Source organism: Mytilus californianus, unplaced genomic scaffold (genome assembly GCF_021869535.1).
Source record: "Mytilus californianus isolate M0D057914Y unplaced genomic scaffold, xbMytCali1.0.p SCAF_7, whole genome shotgun sequence".
NCBI lineage: Eukaryota > Metazoa > Mollusca > Bivalvia > Mytilida > Mytilidae > Mytilus > Mytilus californianus.
In genome coordinates this window covers 1,119,482-1,135,800 of record NW_026262723.1, presented here as the reverse complement: position 1 = coordinate 1,135,800, position 16,319 = coordinate 1,119,482, and the positions used below count along the sequence as shown (strand labels likewise).

The 16,319-nt window shown below is 32.7% G+C and overlaps 1 protein-coding gene across 1 annotated transcript in view; it reads right to left on the bottom strand.

The window, feature by feature from the left end:
* Positions 1 to 16,111, bottom strand: part of LOC127708138 (leucine-rich repeat-containing protein 15-like) — a 49,989-nt gene extending 33,878 nt beyond the window's left edge. Inside the window, exons 1-2 of the mRNA XM_052212976.1 lie at positions 16,107 to 16,111; positions 15,395 to 15,466 (exon numbers count right to left, since the gene is read on the bottom strand). Coding sequence (XP_052068936.1) covers positions 15,395 to 15,466; positions 16,107 to 16,111 — 77 coding nt within the window. The remainder of the gene's footprint in view (positions 1 to 15,394; positions 15,467 to 16,106) is intronic.
* Between the last annotated feature and the right edge of the window lie 208 nt (positions 16,112 to 16,319).

Below are 16,319 nucleotides of genomic sequence, written 5' to 3'. Positions count from 1 at the left end.
CTTGTGTGTTGATTTATCAAGTTCCCCTGGTAGTTTCACTAGTCTTGGTCATCAGGCTTGTAGATGAACTTGTCTATCGGATTCGATCTCCTTTCAAATCTGTTTTCTATTTTATATGAAAGAATTAAAGATCAGTGTAAACAACTTTAGCTTACTTCCTATGCATTTCTAGGAATATGATTGAGAAACACGAACCGCACCAAAAATCAGGGATGATCTCATAAAAATATATATATAACAAATAAAATTATCCATAGCATCAAGTTTAATAGAAGCATATAGCTCACCATTAATTGCTGAAACAATGATTTAAACAAATCACACAGTATAGCAAGCTTATATGAATTAAAAAAATATACAAAATTTCAGTAAGTGATTTATATGTAGTTCATAAGGAAAATCTGACTGAACAGTGTATATAGGTTTGGCAGACAAACATGACATTTCTAGGCCTTTCATAGCCCATCCACATTACAGTATGGGTTTTTCTCATTGTTGAAGGGAGTACGGTTGCCAATAATTGCTTACTCCTATTTAATTGAAATTCAGTGGATAGTTGTCTCATTGGAAATCATACCTCATCTCCTTATTTTTATATTTAACAGTTTACCCCCTCATCCTTTGGGACAGGACTATAATCTTTTCATGAATATTTATTACTTTTTTATGTTGTTGGGTTACTAGTTAATTTGCACAAATAAATAGTCTTTTCCCAGTTTGGTTTCAGACTTCACATTTAGTAATATGTGTATAGGGCAACTTATGCACAGTTATCACAACAATTTCATTAGCTAAAAATATAAGCTAACCTTGCTGCCTTAACCTTCCCAAAAAATATTTAAATACAATATGAATTAAATTATTTTAGAGTGAATTCCTGTAACTTAAAAAAAGTGATCATCAGCAGATCCACTAAAGATATTGCGACAACAAACTGGTGGAATACCCAAAAGATAAAGAAATTGAGAAAGAGAGACAGACAAATGTTATCAACATGAAAGATAGATAGTACAATTATTCAATTTTCATGGAAAAGTATCCCAAAATGTCTTTGAATTTCGATCAATTTAGAAGCAAAACCACAAAACTACAATCATATCTCTTAGACAAGAAATACTGGAAAAATCTTAACAAATCTGGACAGCAGCATTCTTTCCTTAGCCATTTTTCACTTAAGAATTGGCTTTCACTTAGCTCCAATGAAAGGCTTCAACACCAGCTAGTTGACTGTAGACCTTGTTCCACTGTTCACTACAACTTTTCAAGTCTTCATAAATCCATGGCACCTTATTTTGAAAATGCACACCAGCTTTACGAACAAGGGACAGAAAACATTTTGAAGATAACATCACCAAACAGAAAAATACTACCACCAACGGAATGAAAGTAATAAAATCTATCGTCAACATCATCCAACCCATAGTAGAGAAACGTTTAGATATGAAATTTCCAAGACCAATTTCAGATTTTATCATGCTTTCCCCACCAGTAACACCTAAGGAATTGCAATCCACAAAAATTAAAGTTATGCAAGAAAGCAGAAAAAAAATCAACGAATCTTTCACCGACGGAGGTAATGACGTTTACAATTTTCTTTCTTCATCAATTTCCTTCCGTGAGCATGACAGGACTCGCCTCGGCATTTTTTTTAAACCAAAGACCATGCCTAACAGAGAGTAAATAAGAGCCTAGCAAAAGAGAAAACTAGTAAGAGGAAACACAGAAACCACCCTGGACAATTTGATTCTTACAGATTTGACAAAACAGAATTTTTGACAGAGATTAAAACCAAAAAATAAGGGGACACTATCAACTAGACAGCTCTGGCGCGTAAATATCACATTACCTGCAACGGCCAATTTCCTACAAATTCTACAGGAATATGCAAGAAGCAATGGAATTAACACATCACCTTTAAATCTAAAGTTCATACTAACCATGGGGCATATTTTAGAAGGGTAAGGAGGGCAAAAAAAGTGGTAACAGTCAACAGAACAAAATGTTCCCTCCCAACTCCAAGGCAGTCATCTCACTTAAAAAAAGACATAAAGGAAAAGTTAACGTCCGGAGACTTATATTTAGGAGAAGAAATAGCACCAAAGGACATCATTTCAACGACAATAACAGACGGAAAATTGCAGCAGAAAACAACAGTAATACATGGTAGAAAATTCCCCCTCATTAGACTTAGAAGAACAGCTTTGCAGGAACACGTAAGCAGTGGGGTATTAAGGTATTTTAGTGACCAGGAATATGACAGCTTAACCATGGAACAATTATATTAATTTAATACCAAACAGAAAACAATAAACTTGTGGAAAAGATAGTATACCGCAAACATCATGTGCAAAAATTTGTACACCATATCCGAATTTCGACAATTTATGTCTCGTCAGTGATGTTAGGAATCAAAATGGTATATATATATACACGGAAATTACAGATGCAAATATTTTCTACTTTGTTTTGTTGGATTGCTGTCTTATCTCCCTTTTCCATATTTGAAACCATTTGTTTTGCTTTCAGTTAACCAAAAACCATCAACATGCAACAGAAAATTGTTCTAATCTGAAATTTCAAACAATGAAATTGGTAAGTAGCTGTTTTATCATATAAACTCAAGTGCTGATTCAGCTAAAGCAATGAAAATTGGCAATTGTCACAAAATGGTGACGAAACTTTTAAAATGTGAAAAAGTTTATATAAATTATTTTGACTCATGTTCAAAAATACTATGGTTGAATTTCCATTTCCGTTTAGATTAAAAATAAATACATGTATTATAAATCTGCAAATACTGATGATATACATACATTTTTTTTTTATATTTCAGCATCTCGTAGAAAGAAGACACCTTTTGACCTGGCTGTTTAGTTACTAGGCCCATCATCAGATATGGATGACTGCATCAAGTATAAGGAATTGAAGAAAAAACACCCTACTCATAAATCCTTCATATCAAATTTTAATCAATCATTCTCCAAGCTACAGATTCAGGTCAGCAAGAAGTACCATTTCCTGAAAGACAAAATACAAAATGATGAGAAAAGGAGAACCTGGAAAATCTGTTAGCTGACAAACGGATTGCACAAAAGCTGCTTGGCCACTGGGGATTGTACTATTATTAATGTCCATTGCACTAAAATCTTATTTCTGATAAAAGTGAGGACACTAAAATCCATAATTATACCAAATGTCACCAAGCTTACCAACAAAATAAATAAGGAGATGTGGTATGATTGGCAATGAAATATCTACATAGCAGAGACTTAACAACTGTCAATAATGAGCAAAACCCATACTGTACAGTACATGCAGTAAGATATAAAAGATACCCTGTATGACAATTTAAACAAGAAAACAGACAGCCTTAAATACATTTACTTTAATACTTAAGTCTTTAGATATAATTTTTTCTTTTGATAGTTAAGTATCTGACAACACATGAACTATAGCATAATTTGTAGCTACATGTATCATATGACAATGAAGGATGTCCAGTGGGAATATTATGTGCATAATATCAAGTACATGTTACTGTGGTATAAGTATGATTGCTGTTTTAAAGTCCAAGATTATTAATATGCTCCTTAAACACAAAGATACATGTATGAGACAACCAAAGCAGTATTATGTGATAATATGAGCCTAATAACGACAGCTTTATTCATTGACCCTTTAATACATTCAATATTTAGAGATTTGTCAAATGGTGCATTTGGGCATTTCTAATTTGTATACCACCAGTGGCTTGCAGCACAAGGCTTTTTCAGGAAAAAATGTGGAAAAGGGGGATGGGGAAAAGTTTAAAACAAAAGCCATACAGAATTATGGTATGTTTACCAAGGAGACATCTATCTACATGTATCAGAGATGGTAATTTGAAACAACAGTAGATCATTTAACTGCCTTCAACCATGAGCAAAACCAATACTGTATAGTAAGGTATACAATGCCAAAGCTTTACAAATTTTGAAACAGTTTAAATGAGAAAACCAATAGCTTGATTTATGCTAAAGCAATAAAAATATAACATACAGAAGACATGTAGCAAGTGAGCAACAAATGACAATTACTTTATAAAAGATGATAAAAAAGACTGGACAAGACTGTTTTAATTGCTGTTCTTCCTCATCATTATAATATCAAAGTCACATAGAGGCCTTCAACAGCAGCAACATCATCATTAGTTTTAAGAATCTGCAAGTCAGTCCAATCCCCCCTTTTTTCCTAATTTTCTTTTTGAAAAAGCCTTCTATTAAATATGAAGAGATTTATGAAGTGGACATCTTCAATAAACAGACATGACAGCTACCGTATTCACTTCTGACATGGTTAAAACCTGTTGACAACTGACAATTAATAAGCACAATCCTTGTTCAGTTCTATCAGAGTTATCTTTAGTTATGTCAGACTGAAAAAAAAACAATTGATTGATTGATTGATTTGTTGTGTTTTTAAGGCCACTTTTAGCACTCTTGTCTTTATTGTGGCGGCCAAATTTTATTGTTAAAAGAAACTGGAGTGCCAGGAAATCAAAGAACCTACATCTTTTAGAAGAAAAACTGGACATCATAGTTTATTAAGATCATGGTCTAACACACCTGCCATTCACAGGGTAATGAGGCCCTCTAAAATTGATTTAAAGTTTGGTTTAAATACAATATTCAAATACATAGTTACATTAGTCCAGATAAACTTTATTCAATGACAGGTAGCTTTATCTTAACTTCATCATTAGATTGAGACAGTGAATACAGCATCAACTTTATGTTCTTATGAGTCAAACCCATGTATACAGCCAGCTTATTTATCCCATATTGTAGACTTAGATATAAAGTTTCCATCATCATGATCAGGATAAGATCAGTATAACATATTTACGTAGGTCAATACTGATCAGTCTCTTTACTGGATATGTCACTACTAATTTGACAAATCAAATTCCTGGATATGACATTATAATCTTCACTAAATGAAATACCAATTTACTGGATATGACATCAATTTTCCAGATATGGCAAAACAATTTACTTGATATGACATAGAAATTAATTGGATTTGACATCAATTTACTGGATATGACATAATAGTTTACTGGATATGATTTTTTAAATTTCCCCGATATGACATGGAATATACCTAATATGACAAATACTACAACATTTCCTTATTAAACAAGTTTCCATGAGGGTAATAGTAAAAGAGGAATTACATTATCATGATTATTTTTGTAATTTTATCATATACCGAGGTGACTGTTAGAATTTCTGGACATCTAAAATGTGTTTTATAAAACAGTATCATGGTAGGTTGGCCATAGGGTTGGTCATGTGATTTATTATGATCTGTAGAGTTTTGAAATATTCTGCCAAGTATTTTAACTTATCATCTAGGATGTGATAAAATATTTTGCTAAATTATGATCTTCTTATAAGTAAATAATTCTAAAATGTAATGTTTATGAACTTTCAAGATTATCTAACCAGTTTTTGTTTTAACTTTTTTTTTCTTTCAGAAAGTAAAGTTCTACGAAAACAAAAAACTTCATAAATGACAAGAATTAAAATAAAATGAGAATGCGACACCAAAAATCATGATGATATGCATATAAAAATAGCTGAAAAATGTCATCCATATAAGGTGTTATCTTAAAAAAAAGGTGCATAAAATCTCAGTATACGTAGTTTTAAAGAAGATGCTGTATAAAAACTCAGTAGTTTCAGAGAGGGTGTACTTAAAACATGATAAAATGGCATTTAAAAAATTCCTTGCTGTGTAAAAGTCCCCCTTCTTTATTTCATGCCATATTTTGTATTGCAATATTTCACTTCAGTCCAAGTCCAGTGGAAATTCTTATATTAAAATAAACTTGTTTTGGTCACTTTTAAATTTGAACAAAAGTTGTTTTAACTTAAAGTAAATGATAAACATTTGAATAAGTCATATTCTATTTGAAATTAAACAGGTCAATGTTTTTAGAAAATTTACTTTAGAAAATGTCTGCATGTCATCCATCTTTATTTCTTCAAATAATGAAAAGCATTTAATTTGTAAAAACCCTTAAAATAACAAGTAATTGTAAACCGTCTAACTGTTTCTTAGAATAAAAAATAGAGGTGGCCAACAAACATGGGAAAGTTATGCAATACATAAATCATAATTCATACATAAATAGAAACCAAACTAATTATTAAACAGTGATTTTATTAAAGTGAGCAGTATAAAAATAAATTTCCTCTTGGATTGAAATTTGCAATATGGTGGTGGGTGGGGAATGCAGCCAAGATATGTTAAATCATGCCAGTCAGAAGCCTGGAAGGAAGGTAACTTCAACATATATATATATGTAAGTGACCTTCTAAATGCAGAGTGAACCACCATATAAGAAGGAATAAACTAGTTTAGTGTAATTTTGACCTAAATGACCTACATGTAGTTTATTTTAAAACTTAGCTAAAAAGTTAAAGATTAAGTTCAAACTGTTGGGTAATCCATCAGAAAATAAATTTGTACAAATTAACAGAAGGTGTTTGAAAATGTTGTAACTAGAACAATCTATAGAGATATACTACAGATTCAGTTTTATATTTGTGGGATAAAATTGAGAATGGAAATTGGGAATGAGTCAAAGAGACAACAACCCAACCAAAGAGCAGAAAACAGCTGAAAGCCACCAATGGGTCTTCAACACAGCGAGAAAATCCCGCACCCTGAAGCGGGTTTTAGCTGGACCCTTAATAAAAGTTGTAATACTTACCTCCAAAACATATTTAAATAAACTGAAATTAAAAATCATACAAGACTAACAAAGGCCAGAGGCTCCTGACTTTGGAGAGGCACAGAAATGCCTATTTTCAGAGATTTCATTGGTAAAGGTGAACCTAAATATAAATTTTTAATGAAGTACAAATGTTCCTTAGGCTAGTATTCAAACTTTGGTTAAACTAAGTAATCAAATATCCTCTAACCAAGAAAAATGGTATCCACAAAAATTGATGAATCCACAGTAAATTATAATTTTAAAATTTGTTTTTAACATTTACTGTATGAAAACTCTCACCCATTACAATCTCATAGTTCCCATGCATGTTTATACAGGAACAACCCTTACTGGTATTATGATGAAAAACTTTAAATAAAATCAGGAGATGTGGTATAATTGCCAATGAGGCAACTAACCAACAGAGTCCAAATGATGTGGATTTAATCAATTATAGGTAAATATAGGTCCATCAGCAATGAGCTGAAACCATAATATGTAGTATTAGATATCTGCTGTGAGTGCTTGTCATGAGCAAGTCAAATCAAAACTTGACTCATCTGAAAGAAAAGTTTATATATAAAAATAAGAAGATGTGGGATGCTAATGAGACGACTTTCAATCAAAAACCAATTCACAAAGAAGTTAACAACTATAGGTCACGGTGTGGCCTTCAACATTAAGCAAAACCAATACTGCATTAATAAGCTAGGAAAGATCTGAAATCATGAAAATGACAAAATGTAAAACAATTCAATCGAAAAAGATCAAGGAGATAGAAATCCAACAATCAAAGGACATCTAGAGGGCAATTTTGCTGTGTTTTCATTGCTAAATGATGCTAGACAAAAATGCGAGATTAATTATTACAAATTCAGAAAGAGCTGTGTACATATATTTGTATCAGTTAGCAGAACGGAGTTCTTATATTATTACTGAGATACTCATCAAGTCCTTTAATTTGCATAAATAGAATCTCACAATAATTTCTTAATTTGCAGCATAAAATTTGTAATTTGCACAAATGAAAAAAGTTTTCAACAATTTAAGCAAAACAGTTTTTTTCTTAGGGAAAATACCATAGTACAATGTACCTGGTAATTCTCCCATATATTTATTTTCATATTTTTGTTATTTTCTCCATGCTATATCTATTTCTTGTCAAAACTACAAGTTTCCGGGATTCAACATTCTGATTTTGTATACCATGCTAAACTAACAGTTTTGTTTTCATTTATAAAACAATTAACAACACTTCTCGGGTTAATGAACAATGATTACTTAATGTTGAGGACACAGGGACCCATATATTTAATTATCACTGTTTATTTATGGTGTTTATTGATTCATTTAAAGTTTTGTCTAGACAATGTTGACAATTGATGATGTTACCTTATTCAATATCTCAAAATAAATTAAAGCTAGTTAGACTTGGTATATGAACAATATGTGTAGTTGTTAAACCAGTTTAGAGGGGGAGTCGGACCTTTATCGGGACTCAGGGATTGTCCATTTTTAAGTTCAGGATTTCGGGAACAAGCTATATTATCATCGGGATTTCGGGATTTAGTTTATCGAGACACGGGATTTACGTTTATCCACGTCCTGGAATTCAGGATTTTTATTCATCGGGATTAAAAATAAATGTGAATAGTGTCCACATATGGACACAGATGATGCCCCCGCTTGCATATCATATATTTATAAAGGGACATAACTGAAGAACGGTAAAAGTGACGCTACCCAAATTTGAATTTGATCAGAGTTTTGTGGTAATAAGCATTGTGTGTAAGTATCATAACATTTGGTTGAGATTAACTTTAGAGAACAGAAACTAAAAATTCAGCAATTTTTCTCTTTGTAAACACGCATAACTCTAGAACAGTTGTGTATAAGTTTTAACCTTTGGTTGAGACAAACTAAAGTTAGAGAACGGAAACCAATTTTGGGACGTACGTACGTAAACGAAATATTTAGCAATTTTTATGTTTATAAAGGGACATAACTCATGAAGGGTAAAAGTGTTGTCACCAAATTTCGTACTTAATCTGTATTATGTAGTAATAAGCATTGTGTTTAAGTTTCATAACATTTGATTGAGGCAAACTAAAGATAGAAAACGGAAACAAAAAAATTGTACTTGTTCTTTAGTTCTGTGGTAATGAATATTGTGTATAGGTTTCATAATGTTTGGTTAGGGCACACTTAAGTTACAGAATGGAAACTCAAAATTTTGCAATCTTTCGATTTATAAAGGGGCACAACTCAATAATGGTTAAAGTGGCACTACCCAAATTCAATTTGATCTGTGTTTTATCAGTGGAAATCAAAATTAATCATTGCATTGTATAAAGCATTGATTGTAGTTGATTCAACCATAATCATGGACAAAGGAAAATTACTTGATATTTAGAAGAAAATAAAAATTTTGCAATTTTTCCATTTCTAAAAGGACATAATTCAAGTACGGTTGAAGTGACGCCACTAAAATTCAAACTTGATTTGTATTTGTGGTAATAAGCATTGTGTATAAGTTTCATAACATTTGGTTGAGGCAAACTATAATTAGAGAACGGAAACGAAAAACTCAGCAATTTTTCTATTTGTTAAGGAGCATAACTCTAGAACGGTAAAAGTGACGCCACCAAAATTCAAACTTGATCTGTGTTTTGTGGTAATAAGCATTGTGTATAAGTTTCATAACATTTGGTTGAGGCAAACTAAAGTTAGAAAACGGAAACGAAAAATTCAGCAATTTTTCCATTTGTAAAGGAGCATAACTCTAGAACGGTAAAAGTGACGCCACCAAAATTAACACTAGATCTGTGTTTTGTGGTAATAAGCATTGTGTATAAGTTTCATATCATTTGGTTGAGGCAAACTAAAGTTAGAGAACGGATACCAAATTTGGGATGTACGTACGTACGTACGTTCGTTCGTTCGTTCGTACGTACGTACGTACAGACGGACAAGGGAAAAACTTAATGCCCCCTCCGCAACGGCGGGTGCATATAAACAGCATTAGCTTACCCTTCTTGAGCAGCTCGGTTTACTCCTGGTATTTTATGAGTTCGTGCACGTTTATTAGTGTTTGGTGTTCTGTTTGCGATTGTTCCTTTTCTACCCGCGTTTATTTGTTCAACCAGGAACATATATACTGACATACTGTTCCCAGGTTCAACGATTTATGTTTTATTTTAAACTACTTGGATATATTTGCACGTAAACTGACCACCCGCTGATTGATACTTCGCCACAGATAAGATTAAAGCGAAACAACAGCAGGGGTCCAGTTTAATTTTCACATTTTTTGTTTTATGGTTTTAAGTCTTTGGATTTCTCCGAAGATAATCATCTTGGGTCAAACTTATAAATGTAAGCGTATCAATAATTAGTAAACCAGAGGACAAGATTACACACAGAAACAAAACATGATTTAAACAAGTGGCGTCAGCACAAGATAAGTATTTAAAGAAAAAGTCACCCTTCCAAAGCGTCTAATTTTGACTCCCCAAAAAACGATTTTTTAGTTTAGTGTTACACAATCGTAAGTGTCGAAGCATTCTACAAAGTTATTTACAGAATAATGTCAGTCACTGCGGCAGTGATCACCCATACCACAGGTCTAAATAGGGCTCATATTGAATTTTTAAAAAAGATGTCCAACAAAATTAAATGGGAAGACCCAAATAAAGAATTACCCGAAAAAACAATATCGAATTCATTGTATACGCACAAGCAACTACTTGACACTGTATCCTGGCTTCGGACTAGCACACTCAAAAGTTGCAGAGTAAAGGAGAGTGATAACGTATACAATGTACTATTATACTCCAAGTAATTGACGGAAATTTCGTACCTTCTTTTATTGAGCCCAAACAAGCCAACTTATTTATGTGTCTTTTAAGTTTTGGAATGTCGCATTCTCCATGTATATATAATCTGTTTTATACTAAGCTGACTAGATTATATTAAAAAGATGCAGGGAATCTGCTCAACAGACTGACTGATTACTTTGAACAGTATACAATCATTAATTAATGTATTTTGCCAATTGTCAAATAAGGCCCTGGAATTCGGGATTAGGCAAAAATAAGCTTGGGATGTCGGGATTGGACCCCTCAGTTTAACATGCACATAACCCTCCCCTTTTTTCGCCTTTTTGTACCATATGCTACTACGGATGCTAAATTTTGTATGTATCAAATAAGGCCAAATAGAATAGTATGTGTGGTTCCAGTTAAATCTAAAAAAGTAAGTGTAGGTTGGTAGGTAGTGATTTTTTTTTTATTTTATGGCGTTTTTTTACATTGTTTTAGAGTCTATGGGAGCAACATTCTGACTTTATCAGTGCTTAATGAAAATTGCAAAATAAAATATTAAGGGTAGGCTATTATTAAAACTAAAAAATAGGGTAAGAAGGGTAACTGGAACCACACATATTTTTATTTGGCCTAAGGAAAGAGGACTGAACAAAAGTAGAGTTCTTAAAATCTTTTTTCCCCTGGTGGTCCTTGAGGGAAATATTCTGGTTTTCACTATAATTTCTATTGCAAAATACTGAAATTTTGGTGGTCAAAACCTTGGGACCACCACTTTTCGAGAACTCTGCAAAAGTTAGAATGCATGGTCACAATGCGACTGCCCTAATGAGGATCTGATTTTTTTGACAATATTATGTCCTACTTTTCTAGTACAATGTATATTTAATTTAATTGTTTTTGTGTTTTCTTCAATTAAAAATTTAGTAATATTTTGAATAGTAGAGTTCAATGCTCAATTATAATTAGATACAAAAGACACTTTTCAGATGTATACAAGTTTTTTACACAGGCAAGTTAAGCAAATGGAATTAATTCAATATATTTTCACTTACAATATTCAACCAAGTTAGTTTGTAATATTAGGACAACACTGAATTACAGACTCCCAGGTTTAAACAGGCACATAACAAATGTTGTGTGTTAAACTTTATTCATTTTTGCATGCTCTGGGATCAACTGTCAACTTACCTATTTCACTGTGGATCTTGAAGGCACTAAATATTCACCTTGCAGGTATGTGTACACACATGGAAATAAAATAAGGATAATATGTTACATGCCAGATTGCCAATGAGACTGGCCTATCCATCAGAGACTAATTGAAGTAGATATAAGCAATTATTGGTCTTATTAAGTCCTTCAACAATGAACAAAACCCATAACTCATAGCAAGCTATTATAATCAAGGACCAGACAAAACAAAACATAAAATAATGCAAACAAGAAAACTGACAGCCTAATTTGTGAACATGACACTAAAAGAACAAATATGATATTGGCAACAACAATCAGCTTCTGACTTCAGAGACGCACATACAGAATAAGGCAGGGTTTTGTCTAGGCAGGGTTGAAAATGTTCAAGGGGGGGGTTAATCCTCCTCAAGTCCAATTGATTATGACTTTTGAAAGGCTTTTTTCATTCCAATCTATAATATCTTGTTAGGGTGATTTATTTTTAGTTACTGGATCATAAAAATATCCAGACATGATTATCTGAACATGGACAAGGTCCATGAGGGATGCACACAAACAAAAAAAATATAAAATAAAAATGAACAATTTTCACGATGCAAGCTGTGAATGGTGTCTTGGCAATCGGTAATGCAAGTGGTAGAAACACTAGTATACACATTTGATTTATTCGCTACTCTAATAATTTAGAAAAGGGAGTCAACTATATCCATTTTATATATTTTTCCCCAAGTATAATTTCGATCTGACCACGTGTAGCATGTTTGCCAAAGCTAAACTCGTTTTTTTCTAATTCTCCACCTATTTTCATCTACTTAAATGAATGAAATACAAAGTAAATAACTTATATTCCTTAATGCTTACATATTTTGTAGCTTTCACTTACTTTTGTCGGTATATTTTCACACATTAGTGAACATAATTGCTCCAGCAAGGTGCTTTCCATTCTGCAAACTTCAAGCATCTAATGACGGATATCGGCTTCTGATTGGTTGCTTCTCGGAAGTAGGCGGGGTCTGATCCCGGCAATAAAAACATCTTTTGCAACCATTTATAATATAGTTTCATCACAAAAATGCCGTAATCGTGTTTCAATAATCAAATAACACCATACCAGTATCATTTTCTTTATCCTCATGCACGCATGTAATTTTTATTTAACAATTTTATCGATGGACGCTGCTTACGGAATCCGCCATTGATAAAATTGAGAATGGAAATGGGGAATGTGTCAAAGAGACAACAACCCGACCATAGAACAGACAACAGCAGAAGGTCACCAACAGGTCTTCAATGCAGCGAGAAATTCCCGCACCCGGAGGCGTCCTTCAGCTGGCCCCTAAACAAATATGTATACTAGTTCAGTGATAATGAACGCCATACTAAACCCCAAATTGTACACAAGAAACTAAAATTAAAAATAATACAAGACTAACAAAGGCTAGAGGCTCCTGACTTGGGACAGGCGCCAAAATGCGGCGGGGTTAAACATGTTTATGAGATCTGATGAATATATAATGAGGTAATTGCGGAGTTACCTACCCCTGACAAAAAATCCGCGAAATTGCCTTAACATCACTGCGTAATAACTGAGGCTTAAACAAGTCTCTACCAAGTTTCGACCTTTTATCGCTCAGGAAACGAATAGTACCTCAACCAAGAGATGACATACTAAAATATTTCTCATACATACACACATTTATGTTTGCCAATTTATCAGTTAAAGGCGTCATAGACCATGTAATAAATATTTTCAAAGTAAACGAAATGTTCTTTTACAAAATAGAAAGTCTTGCCAACAGTTTTTTTTATCTGAAAATGCCACATTATGATTGCAACGTTATATAGAGTGGCAATTGTTATTAATTACATACTGGTAGTTGAAAACTGCGATTGATAGTTTTTATTTAAAGGTGGAGAATTGAAGTCTTCTTTCTTAAATGCGTTAAGTTAACTGCTGTTACCAAAAAACTAAATTTGTCTCAATAATTAGTGTTCTTTTCCAATGTTCATGTTAGCTAATTTATTTTCGACTTATGAGTATGAATATCCCGTTGATATCCTTCGCCTCTCTTTTACTTTGAATATTTTTTTCACCATAGATAGATGTCGATTCATAAAATTTTGATAATATCATATAGGGATTTAGACACAGGTCGATCAACATCTTTCTGTATAGGCAACAGTAGTTTACAAATTTTCAACCAAGTGGCATTGAATTTTTTTGTTGTTTAATATATATATATATATATATACGTCTAAACATGTGACAACTTTACGACAGACGTACTCCATCAGATAACCTGTGGTTACATGTATATTGGGCTAACACCATAAATTACATATATACTAGTCAACAAAAGAAACGATACAAGGCAATGTATATTCCATATATCATGAAACTGGATACACTGTACCGAGGTAAATAATTGCCCTATTGGTCTAAATTTTACAGAGTGTTATTTTCTCATCAAAACCATTGATTTAAGGCAAATACGCGAAAAACCAATTTTGAAAGTTTAGTTATTTCAAAAATCGGTGTTAGCACTTTAAACTTTTAAACTTAAACATGGTCTGCTTAAAATTTTGAATGCCTTTGCAGATATTTGAATATTTAATTATCATCCTCGAAATTAAGTGCCGACTTTTGTGATCATTTTCTGCAAAATAAATGTGACCCCTGTGTTCAATTACTCGGTATTTTGTAACTTTCTAATTTGGTCATATTCATTTAATCATATGCATTTGCATGAATTTAAAAGATTTTCCTATTTATTATATTTATGATAAATTTTAGTTCAAACTTGTGTATCGTTTCTTTTGTTGACAAGTATATTTAATCTCACATTTAGCCCTACAATGTGAGATCTGCAATTTGGCGATAGAAAATTTTTGTTCTATCCTCAGCGGGATTCGAACTCCTGAATCTGAACCTACTTTCACCGCCTGCATTATGTCCAGCGCCCAAGACCACTCGACCAACTAGGCTATATAAAATATGGCTTTTGTTTGTTGCGTAATGCCTTTCCTCGTCGGCGTTATCCAGAGTTGTAACACAGTATTTGATGTATAGTGTCAAGTAGATGGTATAACTTGCAGATCAGCTGTTGTTTTTTTTTCAATCGTAAAGTATGATAATTTTACTTACCATGCCGTCACATCAAATTTTAATTTTATTGTGAACGTCTAAAATGTGACAACTTTAAGACAGACGTTCGCCATCGGATATCTTGTGGTTATACAGGGCTAACACCATTATTTACATATGCTACTTCTCAAATGTATCCCCGCGATGCTAGATCTGCAAATTAGCGTCGGCAAATTTTGGTTCTTTCCTCAGTGGGGTTCGAACCCCTGCTACTTAGCCATCGTCTATATATCAGAATCAAACATGATACAAATTTCTAACAATTTACATTGTTAGGGAACGGGGATCCATGGGGGCAATCAACATTTGAATATTAAATAAAACGGGTCACCAATAGTTACTCCATTCAAAGGCAGAACACCAGAAGGTCATAACGATTGATAGTTCTAAACATACTCTGCTACTGATTGTCTTTAGATTTTGTTTTCATTTGCTATTTTATAAAATATTGTAACATTGTATACATACAGATCTTTTACTGCTGGTAGGTCTGAAAATGCTCCTTGTTGTATTGTAGTTAATTGATTGTTTTGCAAATATCTGAAACAAATGAATGTTTATGTTCAATATGTTTTACACTAAGGAAATCGTTTTGATAAATATCATATAAACTTTGTATGGCTATGACGCCAGTCAATTAATAACTTTGACTATAGGCAAAAGTTATTCACCGATGTTTATACAAGCCACGGCTCTGCAGCATATTTTTAACATGTATATGACTCGAAATTTAAGAGTTTAAACTTATTCTAAAATCCTGTACTACCCCTCCCTTCACTTTGGGTCTTCTTCAGAATTCAATTTGGTCGCTATCTATGCGTGTTTATACTGGTAACATTCACAAGTTGTGTCTATCAGATGAAATATAGTGATCATATCAAGGAATCAGTCGTTAGACAAAACAAAATATCTATGAGTATTATATATCTCATCAAGAGAGGCGTGGTTTGTGAAACAGTTGTATTTTCAAAATGCAACCAGTAGGGCAATAGAAAGCTGTCACGTTGGTTAATTAACTAAAAACATTTCTATGCATGGTATTTAAATTTTCTCTAAAACAGCTTGATTAACAGCTATATTGATTATGTCATTCAAATTTCTAACGAAGAGTTTAAATCATTACAGATAGAACGGGTATATATTTTTGTAATTTTGATAAAATTTGACCCGAAAGAAGTACTCCATGCTATAAAATATTTTTGAGATAGAGAAGGTGCGATTTTTTAAATTTGTATTTATTTTCTACAACAACAAAAAATGCATTACGAAATAATTGTGCTCTCGAGCATGAGAGAGGAATTATGTAAAAGATCCGGATTTCATTCTTTATTTTCATTGAGAAATTCGGTATAATTATCCCATTTTCGCATTTTATTGGCAAAATAAGCATTGT